The 27468-nt window shown below is 39.8% G+C and overlaps 1 protein-coding gene across 1 annotated transcript in view; it reads left to right on the top strand.

The window, feature by feature from the left end:
* Nucleotides 1-23339, top strand: part of TSPAN14 (tetraspanin 14) — a gene marked incomplete at its 3' end in the record, with an annotated part of 31658 nt that extends 8319 nt beyond the window's left edge. The window contains exons 2-9 of the mRNA XM_084265164.1: nucleotides 3045-3142; nucleotides 14734-14784; nucleotides 17277-17423; nucleotides 18137-18307; nucleotides 20528-20653; nucleotides 21790-21834; nucleotides 22342-22461; nucleotides 23268-23339. Of these exons, the coding sequence (XP_084121290.1) occupies nucleotides 3062-3142; nucleotides 14734-14784; nucleotides 17277-17423; nucleotides 18137-18307; nucleotides 20528-20653; nucleotides 21790-21834; nucleotides 22342-22461; nucleotides 23268-23339 (813 nt within the window). The 5' untranslated portion in view covers nucleotides 3045-3061. The remainder of the gene's footprint in view (nucleotides 1-3044; nucleotides 3143-14733; nucleotides 14785-17276; nucleotides 17424-18136; nucleotides 18308-20527; nucleotides 20654-21789; nucleotides 21835-22341; nucleotides 22462-23267) is intronic.
* Nucleotides 23340-27468: the final 4129 nt, after the last annotated feature.

Here is a 27468-nt window from a genome sequence, read left to right as displayed (position 1 = left end):
TTCCAAGTGTTGTGTAGTGTTGCCTGACCGTAGTTATCTATAGCCTGTCATGCAAATTAAATGAAATACTGATGTAGCAGTTTTCTAGACTGGTAACAGATACATCCTTTGTTAGGAAACATGACTCCTTTTAGTATAAACATGGGGAAGGTGGCTGTGTGTCTGAGGGATTTATTTGGTCTGTCTGTTTGCAGTGTTGAGGGAGGGGGGAAAGAGTCAGACATGTCTACACTTGAAATTCATTGTCAGAATATCACTTTGATATCAGTTGTGATTATACTGCTCTATGTAGTGTTTGGTGATCTGTTAAGAAGAACCAGGAGGCTCCTGATGAGGATAAACAGAGTCTCAAATCTGCTTTTAATATAGGCAGGTGTTTCAGAAGGCAGCATCTGTCTGGGGAGCTCTATGCTGTTACAGGACAGCTGCTTGAACAAGGAAGCAGTACTGGTAGCATGAGGCCACTGTTGCTTAAGAACATTTAAAAAAAAAAAAGCTGTGTATAAAAAAGCCTTTTGCTTTTTAATTATGTGAAAATACTATGATTGGGTCATCTTGTCAGTTGTATGGGAAAATGTGGAGAAATGCCTTATTTGCTGGTGGTCAAAATGATGAGGTAGGTGGGAAATGGTTCTTATCAGTAAGGGTACTTTTGATGCTCTTGCATTCCTGTAAAAAGCTTCACTGTGGTTTGGACTTGAATAGTTGTATCAAGGTCTCAATGCCAGGGAAGGCAGCCTAACTAAAAGTAAAACTTCACACTATGTTTGTATTGGGTCCTGAAAGGGTCTGATTGTCTGTCTCAGATTGTATTTTAAGCATCTTTGTCAAACTGAACCCAGTTTTTATGGAATTTAGTGATGTGTTAGCTCAACCCCTCCTGCTGCTGCCCCTTTTGCAGAGACAACAGTAGCAAAAGCAGTGTTTCTTAGTAGTAATGTGTGTATTTTATAGTCTAACTCCTGTTTGTTGCCAGCATCCTGAATTTCACAGGGAAAGATCTTGGTGTATCTGCACCTCAAATGTCTGTGCTGGCAGCCAGTGTGTTGCTATAAAACAGGCTTACATTGGAAAAATTATCTATATTTTGGGAATGTGTATTAGAAAATTCAATTTATAAGTGGCTCACATCTAGGAAAGTCTCTTTCAATCATTGCATGAACTGCTGTAAAATGCAACTTTCTATATTTTAGCAAAGCTCAAGTGTTATTAGCTACTAATGAACATGAGTATTAGAGCCTAGTGATAAGGTGAGGATTTAGAAGGCAAAACCACCTTGTCCTAAACATTTGGTTAAAACTCCTGAAATCAGCATCTGAATTGTAGAAATGCCAAGCTGAGGTGTTAATGATGCATGTTCACAGTATCTGGCCTGTCAAATTTTGCAGCTTTTTTTTTTTTTTTGTAAGAATGTGCAGTATGTCCTTTAATCATTCTCCAGGCTCTGTCATTTCTCTGAAACCAGCTGAATGACCAGTAAGTCATTCTGTGTGTTCAGGCCTTTTTGAGGAAACAGTGTTTTCATTCTGACTTAACTCTGGCGTTGCTCTGTCTAGTATGGGATCAGGAATAATTCCTCCTTTTAACAGTTTCTATGTTAGTACTGTGTCTATCCACATACACTAATCTACAGTTGCATGCGGGTAATGTATCTTAAGCAACCTGCGTATTAACATATGCATGAAGCCTACTTAAGCGATGTCTAGCTTTATTGAATACAAATTAATCTACTTCATGTCAAGAGGATCAGCTTGACTTGTAATACATACTAATGTTCAGTAGAATCTGTAAATTCCTCTTATATGGGCCACTTTACCATGAAAACCACAGAAATTATTCTCTGTCCACAAGTCTTGCAAATCCTCACTTGGTATGCCAAATCACATGGTTTTTCCAATTGTAGATTCCATGAATTCTAAAAGCTATGGCGTGTTTTACCAAAATTTACACTCTTTAGATTGTCTATATGGTCTCTGCATTCCTGAAAACTATTTTTATTTGGTTTGGTAGCAAAGCAACTTCCTGGTTGGAGTTGTAGTGGGACAAGGGATGTGTTTGGACTAAGGAGGGGCACTCAGTCTGCTTCCAGATAGAAGCCAAGCAATGGCACGAGGAGACATCTGGATAGAAAATCAACTTTGGGATTTTTGTCCATAGTCTCTTGGGCTGGAGGTGCCTGTTGTGTGTTCTTGATCTACCTGTGTGCATGTAGTTTTAGCCTGGGGAAGGGATTGAGGCAAGGTTTGAAGTATTTATGCTGAGATTTTGAACAATAAGCTCCTACAGTAAGATACTGATGGTAGTATTCCATAGTTGTCCTGGAAAATAATCAGTATTTCACTTAAAAGCTAAAGCAAGCTGATAACTTTATTGACTGGTAGTCTCTAAGCTGACAGCTGTTTGATTCTGTTCCATCTTTTAGTGTGGTTAATTGTTGGGGGTTTTTTTATGCCCAGGTGTAGGCTGCCTTCCAAAACAAAAAAGTTTCCCTTCTCATAGCTGTGGATGTAGTGGAGATCTCCAGTTCTGTCATATGGTGCTTGTTTTTAGAATTTGCTGGGTGTGCTTGGTTTTTGTGTGCTGGCTGTGAATGTCCAGGTCAGAATAGTTCTTGCTCTTAGTTATGAGGTGTTTGAAAATTCTCTTTGAAAGGCTTAGGACAGGGAAGCAATGACACCAGAGGAAAGGGTTTACCTCAAGCAAGTAGAGGGTTGAAATGTGGAACTGTTTTTCATCTGTCATAGGCAGAACACTTGTGGGCTTGTGGTCATTCTTCTAGAATGTGAAGGCTGTGCAAGTGTCTTCCTTTATGGGTGTCCCTTCCTGTTACTACAGAAGGGTACTTGAAGATAAGAGTATTAAGCAACCAATACTTAGAAGGAATTTAGAGTCAGAAGTTGTTTAAACTGACTGTGAACATTACATCTACATGACTGTAGGTTACTACAGTTACTTACTCAGCAGAGCAAGAGAGATCTGGAAAAAAAAGTCCTTTTTTTCTTAGTCTTTCACTACCCAACTCTTATCCTTTGTCTTCTGTGCAGGCACTGTGCTGTAGAAGATGCACTATTACCGATATTCTAATGCAGAAGTCAGCTGTTGGTACAAGTACCTACTCTTCAGCTACAATATTGTCTTCTGGGTGAGTACTGAAATAGCTTGGGTGTACTTGGCTTTTTAACTTACTGTGTATGTTTTCAAATACACGCATCAGCTTCCTGCTCTTGGGTTAGTATGTCTTGATTTTGGAACTGAAGAAACGTATCCCATGTGAGAACGCAATTATTGAAAACAGTATGAATAATGATTCTTCACAATCTATCCTTTCCTTGTGCCTTGCTCTTGTCAGCTTCTGAGTGAAGATAAAGGAGTGAAGCAGTTAAAACTGGTTTCCATGTGTTTATGTCAATGGAGAAAGGGAAAATCTTAAAGGATTTGTCAAAAGAAAACAGTATGTTCTCTACTGCAGCTGACAAGGCCTCCGTTGCTTGCATGTTGGATGACATGAAATTCTGATTGTTTGGGCAAAGGTTAATGTTACCTTTTAATTGTGCGTAAGTTGTGTTAAGTTGTGTTGTTTCCCTGCTAGAAGCAGTCTTCTTTCAGATTATTTTTTTAATCTTTTCTGAGGTGTTGTAGCTGTAAATCCAGTATGCAGAAGAGAAGAAAGGAACCGCTCCAGAGGTGTGCCAACAGCTGGCATTACAGCATAGTCAAGATCTTAAGTATATTCTGTGAGCAGCAAAATTCTCTGATACTGTGTTGAAATACTTAACCAGGGACCAGCCTACCTATAATATATTTTGGAATTGTGAACATACTAAAGCAGGCCTGGTTTTAGATATATATGGTGGTTAATATCCCTAAAGCACCTAAGAGCCTTTGGAAAGAAAGTAATTCTTTAGTGCATAGTGCTGCATTAAAAAGAGTTAATGTGTCTGAGGGGAGGTGAAGGTAAGTATGCAGTTCAGAAACAAGGTCCAGAACCTGGCCAGATATTAGGAGTTTGCATCTGGAGTCATGGAAACTGCAGTCAGAGAAAGGCATGGGTAGTTGTGTAGGAGTGCAGATACAGTGACTTAAACAGTGCTAGCAGCTGAGTTTAATGTTTTGATTCAGATTTGAAATACTTGCTTAGTATGGATAGCCACTTCTAAAGATGCTTAGATTTTTTTCAATGCCAAATTGATCACATAGTAAGAGTGACAGTATGACATCTGATTGAATCAGATCAGCGGTGACAGCGATCACTCAGGTAAGCTCAGGGGACACAAGGCAGGTCGGGCTGTCCAGAGAGGTTCCCTACATCTGGGCGCCCCATGTGCAGCTCCTTTCACCCGCGGCGACTACCCGAAGCTCGCCAAAGCTCACCCTCCCCCTAATGTCATGTGACCCCACCTCTAGTTTTAAAAGGGATTAAGGAGGGCAGCGACTGCACAACACAGCAAAGCAGGCAGCCCGCCTGCCGGGCAGAGGAGTTAGGGGAGCTCAGGCAACTGACAGGTGAGGCTCATTAATCTTTGGTAAGTTATTGCATCTACCTGGCGTAGGGCCAAGACCCCAACACCTTCCAATGTGGAAGTAGGAACGCAGTTCAAACAACTGTAGAAGCATGTGGCAGTGCAGGGCTTGGGGTGCAGGGAATGTAACAACATGCTTGCAGCAGGAGACAGCTCTGATCATGGCTGTGCGAGCTGATTAGGGATCTCCTCAGCAGAGCAGCATACCTACAAGAAAAGGTAGATGTTCTCAAAGATAAACTAGACAGGCTCATGAGCATTAGGGAGGCTAAAATGGAGATAGATTGGAGGAGCCAGGTTCTGGCCTCCCAGCTGCAGAAATGTGAGAACACAGCTGTCAGCGCCCAGGACCGGAGGGACCCTGTACCCTCCCCAAGACAGGACAGTCTAAATGAAAGTGATGAATGGAAGCAGGTACCTGGCAAGGGTAGTAGGAGAATACCTTCCATGCCTGTCCTTCCTCCACAGGTTCCTCTGAGCAATAGGTACGAGACCCTACTACAAGGGGACCAGCCAGATAATGAGACAGCTGATAAGGAAATGACTCCTGAGGTTGTGTTCCCTAGGACAAGACCCCCTAAGCAAACCATCAAAACAGGCTCTGTTAAAACAAAAAGACGGGTCATAGTTTTAGGTGATTCCCTTTTGCAGGGAACTGAGGGCCCAATCTGTAGGCCGGACCCTCTATATAGGGAAGTCTGCTGCCGTAAGGGAGCTTCAGTTAAGGACTTAACAAAGAGACTCCCAACCTTGGTCAGGCACACGGACTATTATTCGCTTTTAATTTTTCCAAATTGGTAGTAATGAAATACATAAAAGAAAACTGAGGACCTTTAAGAAAGATTTAAGGGCCCTGGGACGCATGGTACGAGGATCTGGAGCACAGGTAGTGTTTTCCTCCATCATTCCTACTACAGGGAATGGGGAGAGATGGAAGAAGAGCCAGGAAATTAATACCTGACTCAGAGCATGGTGTAAGAAAGAGAACTTTGGGTTCTTTGACAATGGGCTGGCTCGAGACTCATCAGCCTTGCTTTCTAGGGGTGGGGAGACCTTATCCCCAAGGGACAGAAGGATACTGTCAAAGAAGCTAGCGGGGCTCATTAATAGAGCTTTAAACTAGATAAGAAGTGGTGGGGGGGGACAGGGCCAGGCTAGATGGAAAAAACCCTGGTTGTGGTGGTAAAGTTATTGAGGAACGGTGCGCTGGCAATGACCTACAGTCAGCCACCCTAGTTAATCCGGGGGATAGTGTGATAATTCAGAGTAGAAATGTAACTACTACCAATGGGCTAGGTAACTTAATCAGCTGTCACTTGGGAAACAAGGCTTCCCTGAGGAGCATAACAAAATCAGTAGACCAGATGAAGTGCATCTACACCAATGCACGCAGCATGGCCAATAAACAGGAGGAATTAGAAGCCATTGTTACTAAGGGACACTATGATGTGATTGCCATAACTGAAACGTGGTGGGATAATTCACGTGATTTGAGTACTGCAATTGCTGGTTATAAACTATACAGGCGTGACAGGCTGGGTAGGAGAGGAGGTGGGTTAGCCTTGTATGTCAGAGAATGTTTTGACTGCCTGGAGCTGGAGTATGGTTGAATGTCTCTGGGTAAAGATCAGAGGAAAATGAAACCAGGGAGATACAGTGATGGGAGTCTACTATAGACCACCTGATCAGGAGGAAGAAGCTGATGAATTGTTTTTTAAACAACTGGGAGAAGTCTCACGATCACTAGCCCTCATCCTTATTGGGGACTTCAATTTACTGGATGTCTCCTGGAGGTACAGTACAGCAGGGAGGAAGCAGTCTAGCAGGTTCCTGGAGTGTTTGGAAGACAACTTGCTGACCCAGCTGGTGAATGAACCCACCAGGGAAGGTGCCCTGCTGGACTTGTTTGTAAACAGAGAAGGCCTAGTGGGGGATGTGAAGGTTGCAGGACGCCTGGGGCATAGTGATCATACGTTGCTGGAATTCTTACTACTGGGAGAAATAAGAAAGGGAGATACCAGAACAAGCACCTTAGAGGTCTGTAGGGCTGACTTTGGACTGTTCAGAAAGCTGCTCAATAAGATTCCATGGGAGGCAGCCCTTGAGAGCAGAGGAGACCAAGAGGGTTGGTTGCTCTTCAAGAAGGAAATCTTGGAGGCATGAGAACAGGCTGTCCCAGTCTGTCGGAAGAGGAGTCGTTGAGGAAGGAAGCCAGCTTGGCTGAGTAGGGAGATCCAGGAAGATCTTTCGGGAGAAGAGGGGAAAACATGAGCTTTGGAAGAAGGGGCAGGTGTCTTGGGCCGACTATAGGAATTTAGGGAGATCATGTAGAGAGAAAGTCAGAAGGGCTAAAGCTGAAATGGAACTCAGACTGGCCAGTTCTGTAAAAGGTAATAAAAAGTCCTTCTATAGGTACATTAACAGTAAAAGGAGGGGCAAGGAGAACCTCCAGCCCTTATTGGATACTGAGGGAACATTAGTGACTAGGGATAAGGACAAGGTTGAGGTCCTTAATTCCTTATTTACCTCAGTCTATAATAGTAAAGATGGTTATTCCCCAAGTACTCATCCTCAGGAAGTGGCTGACAGAGAGGGGGAAAATAGCAAAATTCCCATGGTTAAGGAGGAAATGATTAGCGACCTACTTGGCCAGTTAGACACTAACAAGTCAATGGGACCTGATGGAATTCACCTGGGGGTGCTGAGAGAGCTGGCAGATGTGCTAGCCAAACCCCTTTCCATCATCTACCAGAAATCCTGGCAGACTGGGGAAGTTCCACTCGACTGGAGGCTGGCAGATGTTACGCCCATATATAAGAACAGCCGGAAGGAGGATCTGGGGAACTACAGGCCTGTCATCCTGACCTCAGTCCCAGGGAAGATCATGGAGACGGTCATCTTGGGAGCTATCATACAGCACATGTGTGATGGCCAGGGGATCAGGCCTGGTCAACATAGGTTTACAAAAGGTAGATCCTGTGAAACTAACCTGATCACCTTCTATGACAAGGTGACCCGCTTCATGGACAAGGGGAAGGCTGTGCATGTGGTCTACCTAGACTTCAGTAAAGCCTTTGACACAGTTTCTCACAGCATTCTGACTGAGAAACTGGCTGCCGCTGGCCTTGGCAGGTGGACCCTCAGCTGGGTTAAAAACTGGCTGGATGGTCGGGCACAAAGGGTGGTGGTGAATGGAACAAATCCAGCTGGAGGCCGGTCATGAGTGGCATCCCCCAGGGCTCAGTCCTGGGTCCAGTCTTGTTCAACATCTTTATCAATGACCTCAATGAAGGGATTGAATGCTCCCTCAGTAAGTTTGCAGATGACACTAAACTAGGAAGAAGTGTTGATCTGCCTGAGGGGAGGGAGGCTCTTTAGAGGGATCTGAACAGACTGGACCGATGGGCTGAGACCAACGGGATGAAGTTTAACAAGGCCAAGTGTAGAGTGCTGCACATGGGACATAACAACCCCATGCGGCATTACAAGCTTGGGGGAGGTTGGCTGGAGAACTGTCAGGAAGAGAAGGACCTGGGGGTGTTGGTTGACTGTGGGATGAATATGAGCCAGCAGTGTGCCTGGATGGCCAAGAAGGCCAATGGCATCCTGGCTTGTATCAAAAACAGTGTGGCCAGTAGGTCTAGGGAGGTAATTGTGCCCTTGTACTTGGCCTTGGTGAGGCCACACCTTGAGTACTGTGTCCAGTTCTGGGCTCCCCACCATAAAAAGGACATTGAGGTCCTTGAGCAAATGCAGAGAAGGGCAACCAGGCTGGTGAAGGGGCTGGAGGGCAAATCATATGAGGAATGGCTGAGGGACCTGGGGCTGTTTAGCTTGGAGGCTGAGGGGAGACCTTATCACCACCTACAAGTACCTGAAGGGAGGTTGTAGAGAGGTGGGCAATGGTCTCTTCAGCCAGGTGACAGAAGATAGAACAAGGGGAAATGGCATGAAGCTGTGCCAGGGCAGGTTTAGATGGGACATTAGAAAAAAATTTTTTACTGAAAGAGTTGTCAGGGCGTGGAACAGGCTGCCCAGGGAGGGGGTTGAGTCACCATCCCTGGATGTGTTCAAAAAAAGGGTTGATGAGGTACTCTAAGGATATGATTTAGCTTAGGATGGGAATGGTTGGACTTGATGATCTTCAAAGGTCTTTTCCAACCTTGTGATTCTGTGTTTATGTTAGTGTTTAAGTTGAGTAAAGATTAATTCTCCTGATCTTGACTTACCTGACATCAGTAGGCATGCTAGGGGATGCTATATTTTGTTTACTGTGATTCCTTAAACTACATCAAATTTTTTACTGTCTGAAATTTAAGATATACAGAATTATTAGTCAGATGTGTATTTAACTTCCATTAAAAAAGGGGTTTAGTGACTGACCAAACTAGTCTGCAGAACCTGTTTTGTGCTTGTCAGTGATGACTTGATATTTTGCTTGATTAACCCATGTAAACTCCTGGTAAATGAAGTTGCCCTTTCTGCATGTTTTGGCTGCTTTGACAGTATTTAAAGTAGCAAATGAGCTTTCTTGAAAGCTGCATGTACAAAGGACAAAACTCTGAATTAATTTAGAATCGTAGGAAGGTCTAGGTTTGATGGAACTTCTGAAGGCCATTTGGTTCAATTTTGTGTTGAGACCAAGACCTGTAGGGTAGGAAATCACTGTTCGAAGAGAAGAGCTGGGAATCTTGTGAGCTTCTTACTCGTCAATTTTCTGCTGTCTTGAGCCTAATAAAAATGCTAGGTAATACTGAGACTGCAAGTCTGGGTATTGCTATTGAAAACTACAGAACTCTTTGGCTACTGTCACCACCTCTTGTTTACTAGCACAATGTTTTAATGTGATACTTCAGCATTAAGCCACAGGGGAGTTCAGTCTTATGTAGACAGAAAAGATGTGTGTTGCTTGTGTAGAAAGCTTTTTTCCAGTGTGGGCTACTCGGCTAGAGTATTGCCATAGTGCAAACATTCTTCAGTGATGACTTTTTTTTTTTCCCCGTGGCAGTTGATTCACATCATGGTGTCATGTGTTTTTACAAATTTCTTTTACTGTATTATCAGAAATAATGATAAAGATGCAAAGGTTTTTTCCTTTAAAGAATCATTTTCAAATGTTTTTTAAATGTGATGCAGAAAAATTAAGGAGGATTTGAAATACACAGCTTGTGTGTTTCAGCAGATCTGCTGGCTGGAGGAATTGGTTTTCTGAACAGGTACTGGTCGTCTTGGTAGGTTTTTTAATTAATAGTCTAAGGCTTCTGTTGCATAGTTATTATCAGGCTGACCTAGTAAGTTATGTGTGACTACACAACTCTTGATAGAATTTCTGCACCTTTAGTTGTTGTAGAACAAGTTATGTAAATGTTGCCTGGAAGGATAGATGCTCCTACAGGCAATGCGTGAATCATTTAGCTGACATAATGATTCAGGAGCCTATGACATCCATCTGGCTGGGATGACTGGTAAAGCAGTCTCTTTAATTGGACAGGTCCATTGCTTGTAGAATGCAAATTTTCAATGTGCCTTAAAAGAACCAAAGAACTACAAAATTAGAAGGCAAGTGTAACTGTGACTCAAAGAAGCAGCTTTTAAGGAGGGAATGTTAGTCTTGATTCCCTTTTATTGACTTGCTTGTGAGAGCTTGTTTTGTTTGTCAGTGAGGGTGGCCACTGTAAAATGGGTGTGAAGGATGGGATAGTATTTAAATAGGTAGACAAACAGCTTTTTTCCGTTTCAGCTGTTAGTGGAGATATAGTCTGTATCTCAACCCATGATGTAGTTTATTTACAAGCTAGATCAAATGCAGCTCTTTAACATGCAAGTTATCTTGCTTAATAAAGATGCCTGTTGAATTCCCTCTTGTAGTTCTAAAGATAACATCAGTGAGTTCGTAAACTTAAAGTGTATGGTAACTGAGTAGTTTACAGAATATTTCTACTTATTAGTGGGTGGTTACTTTCCCTTCAGTTTGCCGCGTTTCAAATATAGTTCCTAAGTTGGGTTGGAACAAAATATGGAACTGAAAGTGGGCATATGGCTGTTCTAAGAATGACAAGCTCACAGTTTAATCTTCCCTTAAATCAGTCAGTCATTCTTTGGAAGCTTTTTTTCAGATGGGCAACTTGGCAATAGAAGGTCAGTTCTGCTGGCTTTGAGTTAGTTTTGTACAAATCACTTGCAAAATCACTTCATTGTTTCTGCTTGGCTTTACCTTGTAAGTAAGGGAATGGAGGTCATAGGAAGGCTCTGTTGTCTTAGGCATGATTTTAATGTGGAATATCTTTATTTTCATCTTGCTTTTTAAGCATACTAATAAGATTTAACTTCTCAAAGTACACTTTTAATGAGTAGTGATGAAGGCAGTTGTGACTGTTAAGATAGCCCTTCAGGCAGTGCTCAGAAGTTTTAAGTGAAATTACCCTCTTAAAGCAAGGCTGGACCTCCTTTTAAGTTTTAAACTTGTGGGTATTTTTTTTCCAAACGGCTTTCTTTGTCATAATGATGTTAAAAGACTTTAGTACAAGATGAAAAGTTTGGTTCTGCACCTTTCTGTTCTGACTGATTTTGCAATTGAGTCCTTCTGTGAAAGCCCCAGAGAAGGCAGAAGGTGAGCAACTGATCTTGGCGAGTGCAGGGGTGCAGTGCTGCTCTATGCCTTCCAGCCTGTACTCAGGAAGGCCTGGGAAATAAAAGGAGGTGTTTCAATCACCTGTCTCTGGAGCTTGCTTCTTGTCTCGATTTGAAGGCTTTTTTTGGGGGTAGTCCAGGAATTGCACCTCTACCAGGACATGGGTGTTGCAGTGAGGTGAAGGATTGCATGTGTGCCCTGTCAAAGTTGTTTATGTTGCGTGTGAGCTCACTGTCTCAGAATTAAGATGATGAGAGTGTGAAATAGCTGTTAGCTTCTAAGGCTGTGTGTAGCTTATTGGTTTTGGAGGGGGGAGAAAAAAAACCCCAACAATTTGTCAATACTTGTGTCATTTTTGCCCTGAGCATGATGATGAAAGGCAAAAATTATCTTAATATCTGGAAAAGTATTCTGAGAAGATCCAGGCTGGCATAAGCTTCTTTTTTCATGGCTTTTGCAGTGTATGTTGTTTTTTAGGAACGTCCAAAACAGTAACGCTGTGTCAGGAAGAGAAAAGAATCTACCACAGTGGATTTCCTGACCCTGGAGAGGAAAAAGTTTGGGAAGAGACAAGGGTAGGAAGGAAGGGCTGCAGAATGCTGATTACTCCAGCATGGGTGGAACTACAATGTATGATAGTGTTATCCAGGGGATGGAAAAAATGTTCTCTGCAAATGTAACACTTATTACTTACAGAAACTGAGCGTAATGGGAATGCATTCCCATTGCTTCTCATCAGACCTCAAGGCAGGCTGACCCCAAATCCATTTCTGTACAAGGGTTGTCTTGCAGGAATTATGCTTAAACACAACCTAGATTTGAGAAGCAGGTTAGATCTGTTGTCTCAGTAACATGATTCTAAGGGCATAATCAAGGGAATTCAAAGTGTGGTTGGGAACAGGTACCATCTTAAGCTAGGTCTTGTGCAAGGTGTGTGTGAGTTGATGTCAGTATTATGTGTCTCCTGAGCAGAGTTTATAGCTTGATACATTGTGTTAATTTTATTTTCAGTTCTAAAGCAGATGACAACAAAATGCTAGTCACTAGCTTGATTTCCTGTTTAATGGGTACTGTTGAGTGGCTTTGTGTCTGTTTCCATCTACTATCCTTTCATGCAGTATATGGCTTAAATGATTAAGGTAAAGTAGTGTGTTGGGTAGTCCAGTTTGTTCTTGCTTACACATAATCCAGATTCTGGTGAAAGGTGATTGGTGTTCTATTTTTTTATAATGTCTCTTTTGAAATAGCTGGCTTGCTCTCACCCTGGGAACACTTCTGGTTAGCACAGCTTGTTCTCAGCTGTCTGTTCCTCTATTCATGTAGTCAGACAGTTCAGTGATATATCTTCAGTGAAGATTAAACCTTTTCTTTCCATTCAGGCTGGATCAGTTCCTTGATCTGCCTCAGAGCGGTCACTTGAATGCCTCTGCAAGAGTGGTAAAGGGTGTTTTCCTGGTTGACATGGTTTGATGCTAATTCTTTATAGAAGTCTATTGGATATGTTCAGCCATGCTAAACACTGAGGTGCTTTTATCACCATGGTGTGTTTTACTTCAGAGTATCCCCTTGAATACTATTGTATCTTGCACATGATATTTAAAGCAAAGAAATCTCATTTAGTTAAGTAACTACCATTTTACTTTTTTGCAAATTGGTTTTCTTGGTAATTGATCCTGTAAATGTAGTGGCTGGTGGCTTTTTCTTCTGCAAGTACATCATAATTCACTGTCTTTTTGCTTCTTCATCTGAAAACCACTGGCTAAGATTTAAGGGTAATCTGGGTCAATATTCCTTTTATCTCTCTGTGGGTTTTAATAGCATTTTAAAAGTTGTACTTTGATCGAAATCATCATGGTCTAAGTTCATTCAGAGTCTGCAATGGGCAGTCATTGTGCTATGGTTTAAGTGGCATCTGGAAATTAATTTATTCTTTCCGTGTATTAGATTGACCAAGTAAATACACTACTGTGTGCTTAAGCCTTAAAAAATGACATGTAATTCTTCATGCCTAAACAGAAGTGCCTAACATAATTTGAATAATATTTACAAAATGGCGTGAATGGTAATTGCAACCCTTTTTGAGCAGAACAACTCCGTTTGCCCTGAGTGCGGTCTTGGGTCAGCAGGTGGTAAACCCAGCCATGCTTAAAATCTGCACACACTGGTGATTGTGAGAGGGTCCCACTGTTTTTCTTGCCTGTGCAGTGGACAATTGCCTGTGGTTGCTGTTTAGTTCATGGGAGGTACTGCATTTCCTATGGAAAAGGATACAATTTTCATAGTATTTTTTGCAGTCGTTGGGATTTACTTATTAGTGTATAATGCTTGAGGGGAGCAACCCCATTTCTTTATATACCTTTAAGGTAGTCCAAGTGTAAACCTAATGCTATCAAGTCCGTGGCCTAAGCCATGGCCTAAAATGCCATGTCTATATGTCTCTTGTATGACATCAGGGATGGTGACTCAAACACTTCCTGGGCACCTGTCCCAATTTTTGACAGCCATTTTGGTGAAGAAAATTTTGCTATTACCTAATTTAAACCTCCCCTGGTGCCAGTTGAGGCCATGTTCTCCCATCATATCACCTGCTACTTGGGAGAAGAGACCAACACCCACCTCAGTACAACCTCGTTTCTGGTAGTTCTAGAGTGATAAGGTCTCTTCTCAACCTCCCTTTCTCCAGACTAAATAAACCCCAGTTTCTTCAGCTTCCTCTCATAAGACTTCATCAGCTTCATTGTTCATCCTTGGACATGCTCCAGCACCTCAGTGTCTCTTTAAGTTTTCATGGGTGTAGCAGGGTAGAATGTACTTTTAAGTAATGAGGGGGAGCTGCCCTCAGTTTCTAGACAAGTCCTTTTAGTTTGATTATTGGAATTGGGTATTAAACACAAACTATCTTGAGACTAGAGAAAGGGATTAAAAGGTTAGAAAAAGGATCTCTTGCTTCATTTGGATGACTATAATTCAGGAATATTTGATAATGTACAAATACTACAGCCATTCATATGTTTGTATAATTTGATTTATTACTTGTTGAAAGTGAATGGGTCATTACTTCAGCTTAATTAAAAAGGGCTTAAGGTAAAGATTCAAAAGAAAGTCTAATTGGGGAAGAGGGTAATATAATAAACGTTCACACTGAGAAGTTTCAAAGTGGGGTTTTTTGGAGCTACTGTCTAGGGGCGGCATTACAGAATGATAAAACAGAGAATAACCTCAAAATGCATTAAATATTCCAAAATCTGCATTAGTGTTTAGGCAAAAGGTTTAGAGCAAGGCACCAGGACAAAGTGAATTCTGACTTACAAACTACTATGTGGAATTGTTAATTTGGTACTGTGTACTTCATGATGAATAATCAAATCAAATTGAAATACTCTTTGAAAATAGTTTATAAAAAGCAGGAATGCCATGGAATAAAAGCACTCTAAGTCCTTTTGGTTCTGTTTGGAAATGTCCCATCACTGTTGTCTGAAATGACAGATAATACTGGTTTTACTTAAACAGTGCTATTGCCTAAGTGTTTGAGAATGTGTTGATTAGTGTCTCTAATTGACTCTTTTTTTCTTTTTGTTTTAGCTAGCTGGGGTGGCTTTCCTTGCAGCTGGTCTGTGGGCATGGAGTGAAAAGGTAAGGATAGAAATGACTAGTTTTAGTTGTTCAGTGCTTTCCCCTCTCCAGCCCCCAGCCTCAGTAAAGGTGTTTCCTCAGGAAGCAGCAGAAGTTAAATGTAGCATCTGAGCTCAAGACTATATTCAAATGATATAAACTGATTTGAGCTGGAGTTTTATTCTTGTCCCTGATCAGGTGTTAATCTGTGGCCCTTCATGTTTATACCTTTTTTGTAAACGTTTAAGAGCAGGATGCTAGGGAGAATTTAATCTTTATGGTAGGCTGTAAGAACTAGTTCTCATATTTTCTAAAATATTTATCTACCCACCTCTTTATATTAAATCAAGCATTTGGAGGCGTGTAAACAAGTATCTTTTTATACTAAGAAAACAAACATACATGCATCTTTGGGATCATCTTTCTGAAGCATTCCAATCTTCTGGCCATCTGTTGTCTTCCACTTTTCTTCTCCATGGAGCTGGTTAAATAATTGTGCCTCTATGTGGAGGAGTAAAGCTGGGGAATGTGATCTAGCTGAATAAGACCTTTTGGCATAAGTTTTTCAGCTGTGTGGGCACATACTCCTCTTACATGAAGAGATGGTATAGGTATGGAAACTAATGGTTTACCCTGTTGCTATGAATGTGAAAGCATGTCTTCTAATATGACTGCAAACAATAGGAAAAAGTGACAATTACAAGCCGATTTACTGATCTGCTGTTTCGTTAACAGTGAAGGGTATGCACCCTGTTTAGTTGTGCTGCTGAGTAGGAACACTTTACCATTGTAGAGTAATATTTCCAAACCAGAGTGCTTTTACACAGCACATACTTGCATGTGGAGAAGGGTCTGGGATTCCTCTACTTCTCAGAAGTCAGAGTTTTGTGATGATGAAGTATTTATTCTTCTCCCCACGCTGTGTAATATAAGATTAGTAATTGCTGATACGTAGTAAGCAGCCTATCTCCACACTCAAATGTGTTTACCACCTCTTCTGTTTTAGAAGGATTTTCTTTCAAACTCTTTAGGGGGGAGAATGTTAAACTTGCTAGAATTTGTATTTGCTCATGTTCAGACATTATCCTCTGCTCTGGAAAGAGGCATATAGGAGCTGTGTGGTTGGAAAAGGCTAGCTCACAAGTTCCTCCACTTGCCTTTTAGTAACTTAGTATACAATAAAGTCCACTTGGCAAAACCAGGCTCTCGATTTCTTAAACCTTGCCTGAACTATTTCAGCTCTGTCTTATCTTGCCAAGTGTTTCAAAGCTTTTCCTGAGGCTTTGAGCTTCTGAATGGCATGTGGAATCTGTACATTATTTTTCATGTCTGTGTTTTTGTGTTATGTGGACAATTGTCAGTGCCATTCTTCAGCCATAGTTCACCTATGCATCTGTTTACAGAAACTTCTTGGTGAACAATAGATGGGAATTAAAAGAAACGTTCCAGAGCCTGTGCTGCAGTAGTAAACCCACAGATAAACTACAAATTCTTCTCATGAGCTTTAAGATTTTACCTGTCTCTTCTCTCTTTTTATGTTGCATCTTGTTCTTGCACATTAAATGAAAAGCTTGTGTTATATGTGTTTGATGGAATTTTAATGGTAGGTGGTATACAAACAATTTCTTTAAAACCTTATCTAGAAATGGTAAGGGCTTCAATGTGTTAGCATTAAATTTATAGAAATTCTGTCTTAAGATTGGGGCAGGTGGGCTTAACAGGTAAGATTTTTGTCAAGATAAACACTGTCTCTGGATAACCAAAAAGAAAATACTGCTGCAAAATTAGGTAAAGTGTCGGCATGTTATAGGGAATAGGTAACTTCTCGTGTTGTAAGAATTTTATTTGGGGTGAAAGGGGAATATTTAGGCTCTACTTGTGTGTTTTTTCCAAGATTTTTGAGGACTGTGCCTAAGACTATTCAGCACTAGAATGGATATAACTAGAATATCAACAAGGCTTTGTGCCTCGCCCTTAAAATGTTACCCATAACCTGCTTTGTAGTTAGTATATTTCTCTTGTTTTGCCACCTAAATAGTTGTATTGGAATAATTATTTTCTTAATTTGTTTTTAAAGAATTTGAAATAATTGTACCCTTCTGAGGGATGCATTTCAAGTTAATATAAAGCATTAATAACTTTGCCTTTGAAATAAAATGAATATTCAGTAATAATATTGAGCTTTTGGCACCATCTTGTGGAAGCTTGTTTGGCAAATAGACCTAGGAGAAGAATGTAGTCTTAGTTGACTGCACTGGGTTTACCCATTAAAGGAATGATTAGCTATAATTCTGCATTAATAATACTTCCTCTGCTAGGGTGAAGAAAATTGGTCTTTTTGGTAACCATTCAACAGCAAGACTTTTCCATGTGGGCTGCGTTTGGCAAACTCACGGGTTTGCAACCAATTCATTTGGAGTCATGTGGGAATCATGGACATCAAGAAAGAACATTAAAAGAAAAACATGCTTATAGTGGTTACCTTTTCCTGTTATCCTGTTTTTCTCTGTCAGGGTGTATTGTCTGATCTGACGAAGGTGACTGGTCTTCATGGTCTTGACCCAGTGGTGCTTGTCTTAGTGGTGGGAATAGTGATGTTTACTTTGGGATTTGCTGGTTGTGTAGGAGCACTGAGAGAAAACATCTGCCTTCTGAAGTTTGTAAGTAATGTCATTTAAGTGGATTTAAGAGAATTTAGTTTGTTACCATTTATATGGTAAACTTCAGTCCCCTGACAAGCCTCCGAGTAATGGCATTGAAAGCAATATAGGTTCAAAACTACATATTTTTTCCATTTGCTGGAAAACACTATTCTTTTTCATTCATTCCCCTATATAGTAATGTTATAGTATGTATACCAGAGTCTAATGCTGTGTATGTAGTATCACAAAATGTGATATTCTGTAACATCTAGTCAGGAATTGCTGAGAGGTGATAGTATAGTGACTTAAGGAGAACAAAATGTTAAAACTTGTTACATGTTTCGTGGGTACAACTTTAGGACTTCGATGTGAAATCTTTTAAAGAGTGAAGCTTCTTTGCTTTAGAAAATAGGCTGGACAATAAATTGCAAACAACCCAAGAAGAAATATCAAGACTGCCTTTAGCCCCATGTTTTCAGGATTCTTACTTCATTAATAGGTTTGCTGCTGTGCGTAATGACTGTGATATGGTATCATTTTACTGTTGAGTTCAGGTGACTAAACCAAAAATAACTCTACCTGTTTGGGGTGTTCTTTATATTGTATTCTTACTTAACATACTTTGCTCTCAAGCGCTGAGTGAGAATTTTAACCTAGTTTTTAGTGGAATGGGAATAGGGACATACTCAAAATGAATGGATATTTTCTAATTTGGGAGTCTTTTTTTACAGTTCTGTGGAGCGATTATGCTTATATTCCTGCTGGAGCTGGCAGTGGCAGTTCTAGCTTTCCTGTTCCAGGACTGGGTGAGGGACAGAATCAAGGAATTCTTTGAGAATAACATTAAATCCTACAGAGATGATATTGACCTCCAGAACCTCATTGATTCACTACAGAAAATTGTAAGTTCTTGTCCTGTTACTTCTCTTGTGCATTCTAGGAGAATATGTAGTGTTGGAAGTTTTTCTTTTTGGTAGATTTATATTCTGGTAGACATGCTGTTTTACTCTTTCTGCATGGAAAGCATTGGGGAGGCATGATATTCTGACATGCAGTGTTGTAACTGCAAATATGGAAGCTCTAACAAGCATCCATCTGCCTTTTGACTTGTTCTGATCAGTGTTGTACTGGTTTACATGAGAAATGAGCAACAAAAAAAGTCTTCATCCTGAAAAAAATAGTGCAATGGAATAGATAGTTTGCACTCTTATTTTAGGAGTCACTGCAGTCTTGCACAGGGTCTCATTATCTTCTGAGATTTAGCTAATCTTGAAGCAGGTAAGTACTTTCGTTAACTGGGAAGACTAGTCAGGCAGTTGTCAAGGAAGGTTGAAACAGTTTTACACTCCTGTGGTCTTAAAATTGTCAGTTACTACATGACAGTGATGTACAGTAGATCAGGAGGTTTGTGCTAGTAATGGCCTGGTGACTTGCAATCAGCTGCTTTTGTAATCATGTCCAAGAAACCAACAGTGAGAGTGTGACTCTTCTACCTCTCCTTTGTGTGGTTAAAAAAAATATGGAGAGAAACGTGAGTACTTGCAAACAGGTGAAATGGTTGTTTCCTTTATATCCCTCCCCCCTTATGAAGGAAGATTGGTTCTGTCTTTCTTCTTTTAGAAGATCACATTTAGAAATATGTTCTCACAGGTCTGTTTGATAGCGGACCACATCTTAGAGTCAATATTGTTTTGGTCAGGTGTATTTTACCAGTAGCTTATCTTGTTCATTCTTATGTGCATTGATATGGAAACACCCTCTGACTAAGCTGCCCAGATAAATTTCAGTTCTGTTTTGTCTTTAGCCTTCAGTGTTAATGGTACCTTTTAATAAGGTGAGATTCCTCCTGGCCATGACCAGCATCAGTAACTGTCTCAGTGTTATCCACTCTGTTGCTTTTTCTGTTTATCTGTCCTGTTAAATTTCAGGCCAATAGGCTAAGCTGATTTACAGATGAACTCCAGTTAAATAGTTTTCAATGAAAATAAAAGGCTGAGTTTACTGAAAGGAGGTCACTAGGCAAGTTAACAGACTAATAAATCTGAAAAAGGAAAGATCAGAAAAATCTCTGAATTGACCTGTTGTTGATCCATACCCATAAATGCTGAGGAAGGAGGGGAAGTATGCAATGTGGATTAGCAACTGGATTTCTGACAATTTTGTCCACATCTTTTGAGTCATTGTCTGTGTAAGCAATTTTGGTTTGTTCACATCTGTCGCAACTTTAACTTCTGATTCCACTTACTGATTTCAAGTTTCGGTGGGCTCATGGACTGTTAGGTTAATAACAAGTTTGTGAAGACAGGCAGTGGGTAGAGGAGAGATGCGGGAGTTATCAGAAAGGATAGAACTTCGTGAGTTACCAGAATGATCTGTGTGATGGTATAATATTTCAAGTTCTTTAATGTGAGGAAAAAACTGTGCCCTTAAACGTCCAGGCCAGTAAACTGCAGACCATAACAAGCTTTCACTAGTTCCAGGAATTTGAGCATTTCTTGAAGTATTGGGACTTCCCCAGCCTGCAATTATGGCAATTATATTCCACTGTTTAGCTCAAGAAACTCAAGTTAAATGCTTCTAGAGTTGACTGACCCTTGAACTAGTGAGACTTTACCAGTTAATTCATTTGGATATGAAAAACTTATCTCGTAAAAGAAAGGAAGTATATTAACAAATGTTTGGATCTGCTTTTTGCAGTAAACAAGGAGAAGAAAACTTGTTGATTCATGAAGACTTAAGGATGGAGTCGCAAATTTCTAGAAATATTTTTTGTAACTTTTCTGGTTTAGGTTGGCTTGGAATTAAGGTGGTACAGAACACTGTGTAAATTCTTCTGTTGTGCTGGTTAATGTTACACAGTTATTGCATCTAGCAATTAAATCTAAAGCAATAATTTTATGATTTTGCCTGTCCTGCTGACACCTATTTCCAGAAGCAGTGTGCCAAATGTGTTGCTTTGATTCCATAGAGCCACAGTATTGATTACTTTTTTTTTTTTTACTCTGTTACTGTTGATTCTGTGTAGCCTTAGAGAAGGTGAAGATGATAAATAATTCCACACATTTTATTCAGTTGTCTTTTAAAATGCCCCCAAATGCTAAGTGTTTGTTTATCTGTTGCAGAACCATTGCTGTGGTGCCCAAGGTCCAGATGACTGGGACTTTAACATATACTTTAACTGCAGCAGTGAAAGCAAAAGTCGTGAGAAGTGTGGTGTACCTTTTTCCTGTTGTATACCTGATCCTGCTGTAAGTTATTTCCTGGCTTTGTATTACTCTGATATGGATGGAGAGTTATGAAAGGAAGCACTTCCTGAATATGATGTGATGACTAGGGCTTTAAAAGGTCCTCTAAATGATCAAAATTACTCTTGCGCAGACAAACTCTTCTCAAATTTGTACCATCCTTTTTAGAATCCAAATGTGGCAATCTGTTATACAGCTGAAAATGTCACCAGGAGTTCAAGCTGGTTTTTATGGCTTTAGTCTGTAAGCATTGGTGGCTGCTTTTTTTTTTAATCTTCTACATGTGGTTTCTTTGAATTTTTGTCCTCTAGCTTTTAAGGACCTGAGAGTGCTACACATATAAGTGCTAAACATATAAGGCTTTTTAGCATTAGTGGGAATAGTTACAGCTCACTGAGTCCAGCAATCCTCATCCAATGGCTATCTGCTCTGCTAGTTTACATTAAGGCTTTTGATTGTCTTGGAAATTGGCCAAGGAAACACTTTGTTCTGATTCCCCAGTAATTATTTTCAAATTTGAGTTGGAGTAATACTATTCATGCAACTTTTGTTGGGATCTACAACTGAAGTGTTTTTTCTTCAAGACTAGTTATATCTTGAAGCTGGCTTATCTGTGTGACTTGGAACTATCAACTGAGGGAGCTCAAGTAGCTTGCACCTGCTACTTGTTTTAGCTGGTTGGGATAACAAGTAGTATGATGTCTAAAATGATGGGGTTGTAAGGAACATTTCTCCAACACAGGTCTAAGTCAGTCAGCCTGGTACCTTTATTACATTAGTGTTGAGGTGTTAGGTGAAATAGACAACGTGAAACTAATGTGGGAAATACAGTTTTCTATCTGTATGCTGACAGTCCATGCTACACTTACTAGACTTCATGTTAAAAAGTCCTTGCTCTAGTTGACAGCCAAGCAATGGAAGAAGCTGGGATTTCTGGTGGAGAACAATTTCCTGCTAGTAGGATATGCCTCTTCTTTGTCACTACTTTATTCTGCTGGTGTTTTGTTCATTTTTAGTAAAAATGCTTCTTAAAATGGTTGGCTATGACAGTCCTGATTTGTGAGTGTGAGACAGAAAAGCTTCCTGTGAACAGGTGTAGAAATCAATTGACTTATACTAAACCTTGTTTTGCTTTGCAGCAAAAAGTTGTGAATACCCAGTGTGGCTATGATGTCAGGAAGAAGGTAAGATTCTGGAAACTTGCTGTCTATCATGTTCTACACCTGCATAAGCAAAACAGGTGCAGCAAAAAAATTGCTGATAGGTCAGCTTAAAATTCTGGAAACTAACCGATCGTGCTACATCATACTGAAAGTTGTGTGACAAAGATTGTCTTTCTTTTAAAGGAAACTTGTTCTGTGGGAGGGTGGAGAAAACAAGCAATGGAATTGATAAAGTGAAAGGTGTATTTCATAAAGTGGTAGGACTAGCATTTCAAATGTCCGTTTCAATTATTAATGCTAATAGTATAACTCTGAATTGTAATACCTGCTAATTCTAAGGTAGTCTGCAAGATTTGCAGAAGATACGAACACCAATGGCTGACACTCCCTGATTTAATCGGCATAGATGTATTTCTGGTGTCTGGTTAGAAGCATTATTGTATAACTGAACTAACCATTAGTTAAGCTATATCATGTGATAAACCTGTGCAGACAAGTAATATCCTTATTCTTCCTGTCTGTGTCCAGAACAAGAGTCAGTGGGATGATCAAATTTTTGTCAAAGGATGTATTCTTGCTCTTGAAGCTTGGTTACCCCGAAACATCTATATTGTTGCAGGTGTCTTCATAGCTATCTCACTGCTCCAGGTTGGTTGCTTTTTTATGCTACTCTGAAAAAGTTTCAAGTTTAATCTTCAGTAGGTCTGTGTCTATGAAAATACTTTCCTGGTGTTAAACTAGTAATTTCCTTAGTGTTTGCCCTAATCTTTTGCTGTTTTTCTAAAAATTTTAAGGAAATCTGCTGAGCTATGAATTTCTACTCATAATGGAAGATTTATCTTCAAACTTGAGTTAATGTTAAAATTTCAAATGTAAAAGTCTCGGGATAATCTGGGACTTCTTACTACTGTTTGTGACAAGAATTTCATTTTAGTGTAGGTAACTGTACCTTCTGTATGTCTTTAAAGAATTTGATCAGAAAATCGATGGGATTATCTGAAGTTGTGGAAGGAATGAAAGTGTTTGATCTTTGGCAATAGGCAAGTGTGCCATGTTTACTTGAGTCTTACAGTGCTCAAAGCGGGCTTCTTCCGGCTAGCTCCAGGGCATCTAGGAACACTTGTTGAGTGCTTCTGAAGTGTTAGATAAAATCCATCTTTTTTCATAAGTTATTTCCTGCAAGATTCTTCTGCCTTTATTTCTTAGTTTTAGCCATGCTTTGATGGATGATCCTGGCTATGAAATGATATATGAACCTGCAAGTGCTTTATGAATGCATATCTTTATTCACCAGAGTAGCTGCAGTGATAACAGTACAGTGTAATGAGAACACAAAAGAAATAGGTCCTGAAATAACCACTGATGACAATAGGCTTTGATTTTAGAAAAATCTTGCAGATGGGTACATTACAAGTGTTTCTTCTCACAAATGGCTTATTTTTTTGTCTTTTTAGATTTTTGGGATTTTCCTAGCCAGGACATTGATTTCTGATATTGAAGCTGTTAAGGCAGGTAATGCCTTCTGAATATAAAAGCAGAAACATGTTGCAAAAAAGTATATGTTATGGTTCTTGGTTGGACACCAAGGTGGAAGATATGCCCACAACGTGAAATACTCCTGTTACTAAAGCCTTATGTGGATTTCATCCTGCTTGTGTTTTTTATTGGAAGCTGCTACAAAAGTATCTCTAAATGCACACATACTGCTTTCTAATGAGACTTCTCAGTGCACCAGCATTGATCTCTGAGGAAGAAATGGAATTTCCCAAGATGCTGGTGGAACAGATTTTAGAGATTGTAGCAAGGAAACAGGAAACTGCTGTAAAATCGTTCCTTGAAGAATTGCCCTGAAGATTGATGACAGTTGGGAGTGAAAACAGAACAATCTCAAAATGTAATCTTATTCAGAAGGTGTCTTGACTTCTTCAGAATCTTAATCCTTTTAATCTCTACAGTAGACTGATGCAATGATCTTTTGGCAAGACGCACAGCTACCATAATCATCATGGTATTGGAAATCAGGAAAAAATCACAAATGGTCAAATTCTTTGGTTTTTTCAATTGGGGAGGAGTAGGGGTATTTCTGTTTGGCTGGGAATAATGTGGATGTCTGAAGAACAGGAGCTTGTGCCCAACATCAGAGCTTGAGTAACCCAGGATGTTTTGAAAATGCAAGCTTTTTTTCAAGACTATCTGTAGCATTATATATTAGAGATGCCATTTCAGGCAGGGAGATGTGAACCCTGATGCTGTTTCCTGTCTGGAAAAAATGTAAATGTTGTCTATTTATAGAAGAAAACTTTTTTGAAATGCTTAACTTTTTATTGGTCAGTAACATCTTTGAAAATTCTGGTCTGCAGAAGTCTCAATGTGGCCTGTTCACTAGGTAGCAAGAATGCTGTGCTAGTTAGCTGTTGATAGTTATTGCCTTTCCTCTAGTTTCTTAGTTTCTCCTGCAACTGGTCTGTTGTTCTTAAGTCCTAATTGTTAATATCAGAACTGAAAAACATTTAAGTTGTGTTGATCCTTACTGAGATCTCTTTTTTTGTTTGTTTGTTTTTTGTTTTTCAGAAAATGTGCATTTAGTGAAATACTGTTGTAGACTTTTTTGTATTTTCTGTAAAGCTACTGAATCATCAGTTTGCTTGTATTCTGATAAGTGGTTCAAATGCCAGTCAGGGTATGGTGAAACAGAGTTTCTTCACAGTGACTCTGTGCATCCAACTGAACTACTCCTGCTGAAGCCACACCTTTTTATCAGAAAACAACTATACTCTTTTCTTCCTGTCCTTCGTTTTTGGAGGCTCAGTAGATGGATCTGTAGTTCAGTGAGTTCCAGTCTTCTCTAAAAGACTTCTGTGTATAGTATATTTATCTTTAAGGTCAAGTATGTGACTGAAAAGTTCTTGAAAGTAGCTGTCAGTTTTACTGTGGGACATATAACTAACACTGTTTACTGCTTCCAGTGACACCAGTTTTTTCAGGGAGAGCAGGTTTATTTACAGTGCCTAACATAAGGTAAATTTTAGAAAAGTATATATTTTTATAATATTTTACTACATGTAGTCCACCTGAAGGACTTAATAGTTGTATTTCCAAAGTGTATATGCATTTCTTAGCCAAACTCTTAAATATCTCTAATGTCCTTTTTTCTATTATGCGTGTACATTTCACTGGCAAAAACTGATCAACAGTAAGAATCTGTCTGCAATGATTGTCTAGACAGCCTTCTAGCTTTTAATCTGGAGCACTTCACATATGGTGCTGTATTTCTCATGTGTACTTCAATTCGGCTTTCATAGTTCTTCTGTCCAGTGATTGAGACACAACAGGAAAAGGAAGCTTGTCTAAGGATGGCTGGCTGACTTACAGTAGCAGAGACCAGTCTGCTATTACTCATCTGAAAAACCTGAAAGTAAAATCGCTAGAAGTGCACTGAAATTGCTATACAACAAGAAATGATAGCAGTAGATCACTGAGGGGAGAGCAAGAGGTATTTCTTCTGTAGAGCCTTGAATGTGAGATCTGTATTTGTTGAATCTAGTCCATTAGGAACAGCCTAAAATATGCTGCTGTTGCTGCTACTTGGCAAGCAGCAAAGCAGTGTACAGCAACCTTTGCTTCAGTCTCTGGTGCTTGAAACTTTACCACACCTCATCAAACAACTTATTCTATGAAGGCTGTGTGTAATAATATCACATATGTAAAATTGGAGAAGGATACTTTCTATTTGTAAAGATTTATTTGTAAAATGTAACATTGAGAAGTGTGTCTAGGAAGTATTTTTCCTTTGCCATTTTTTGATACAGAACGCTTCTAATATTGGGAAGTAGTTTCAGTGGTTTGTGAAAAGCATCATGGTGTCCAAGATATGTGTGGAGTTCACACACTGAAATTAGCTGCCAAAAAGAGCCATTGTTGTGTATTTGGGCTCTGGTGTCTACAAATCTTGCCTGAAGTTGCCTGAAGACAAATGAATACTTGGTTTCTTCTTGAAGTGCTCTTTGCATGCAAACCAGAATTTAATTGATGTGTTGTGTTTCCACAGCTTGTTCTTACTGGCTTTGGCCACGGTAAAACCAGCTTTGTATCAATGCTCCAGTTACTTGGAACAGAATTCAAGAAAGCAAGTTCAGCCTGTTTGAAGATCTTTAAATTCATGGAGTGATTTGTTTTCACTGTGGATAAACTTTTCTGTGCCTGTTTACTATCACTTAAAACCTTGAGGCTCTAGGCTGACTTACTCCTAGAGATTTTTGAAATGTACCTCTGTTGGTAGCATGCATGGCTAGTGTAATTTCAGACTTGGAATCGGAGTATTTTCTTACCACTTTCTACTTAATTATATTTAACACCTTCTGTGTGAACCTGCTGTGAGTTCATGGCTAAAGATTTAGGTTATGGTTGAAAAGAAGTCTTGTCAGCAAAAGCAGTTGTGTGTCAGCCTGCCTCTGAAATCTTGGAGAAGAGAGGTTTGATAAATTGTTTATGTTGAGATTTCAATATTGCATCTGGAAGAACTCCACAAACACTACAATGGAAACGAGGTTTTTAATGAAGATGTCAAACATGACATCAGACTAAGAAGGAAAATTTTGTTGTGATCATTTTTATTTCTCAGAAATGAGCATGATTTCTGTGAAGCTATTTATTTCTCAGTACGTTTGACAGCGCAACTGCCCTCTTGTTTCTATTAATATAACTGCATTTGGATGCTATTTTCATGTATGTGAAAAAGCAGATAAATACAAGCACTGATTAAAGAGCAGTGACCAAAGGAGCTTCAGTTGCCTCCTGAAAACCTGAGTATTTCTGTCCAAGGGGTCTTTAGTTTTGGTGACCTTCATACAGTGTCATGTGAACAGACCTCCAGTTCATTTGGATCGATGTGACAATTGACTTGTTTTTTTTCTCCCCACTCCACCCTTGCCACTTCCTTCCCCCTCCTGCCTGTGGGTTATTGTGCAGCTTAAACATTATTTCTCCATTTCAAGGGGAGGTTCTCTATCTTCTGAGATGGCTTTTCTGAGTGACTTTCAGTATTTTTTTTAAAGCCTTATATTTGATTAAATAAAAGTTAATGTTTTGTATTCCTGGAGTTTGGTTTCTAAAGTTTGTTGCTTCTGCTCATTAATGACTACTTTGTGGCTGGCTACAGAAATGGTAAAGGTCTACTGGTGTTCATGTCTATATCTTCCTGAAACTAATTCTTGGGTTTTTTCTTTCAGTCTGGGCTACTGAGTAATATGTAACAACTGGTGTGTTCTCCCGATTATTAATGGAAAACCATGAACAAGTGAAGAGCTGCTTAATGATGTAGAGAAATGTATAACTGCTGTTTGTGCTTTAAATGCCATTATGCACAGTTATTACTCTTGTGATTTGCAGTCTTTGGTTTGTCATGTCTGAGCAGTGTTCCTGGAACTACTTTTAAGAGTTCTCATAAGAGAAGGGCAGTAACTTCAGGTTTGGTGATGAGGCTTGGAGAAATAGTTTATCTACTGCTTTGACCATATAATGTTTTTAATTCACTAAAACCTGATGTGAGTTTTAATAAGGTGAGAGAAATATTTAACCAATAGATAATGACTAGCCTAAAATAATGCAATATCTGGCATCAGATACTCTAGAATCTTACGGCTGGATCATTTCTGG

The sequence above is a fragment of the Gallinula chloropus genome (assembly GCF_964237585.1).
Source record: "Gallinula chloropus genome assembly, chromosome: 5".
Taxonomy (NCBI): domain Eukaryota; kingdom Metazoa; phylum Chordata; class Aves; order Gruiformes; family Rallidae; genus Gallinula; species Gallinula chloropus.
This window is presented reverse-complemented; position numbering and strand designations above follow the sequence as displayed.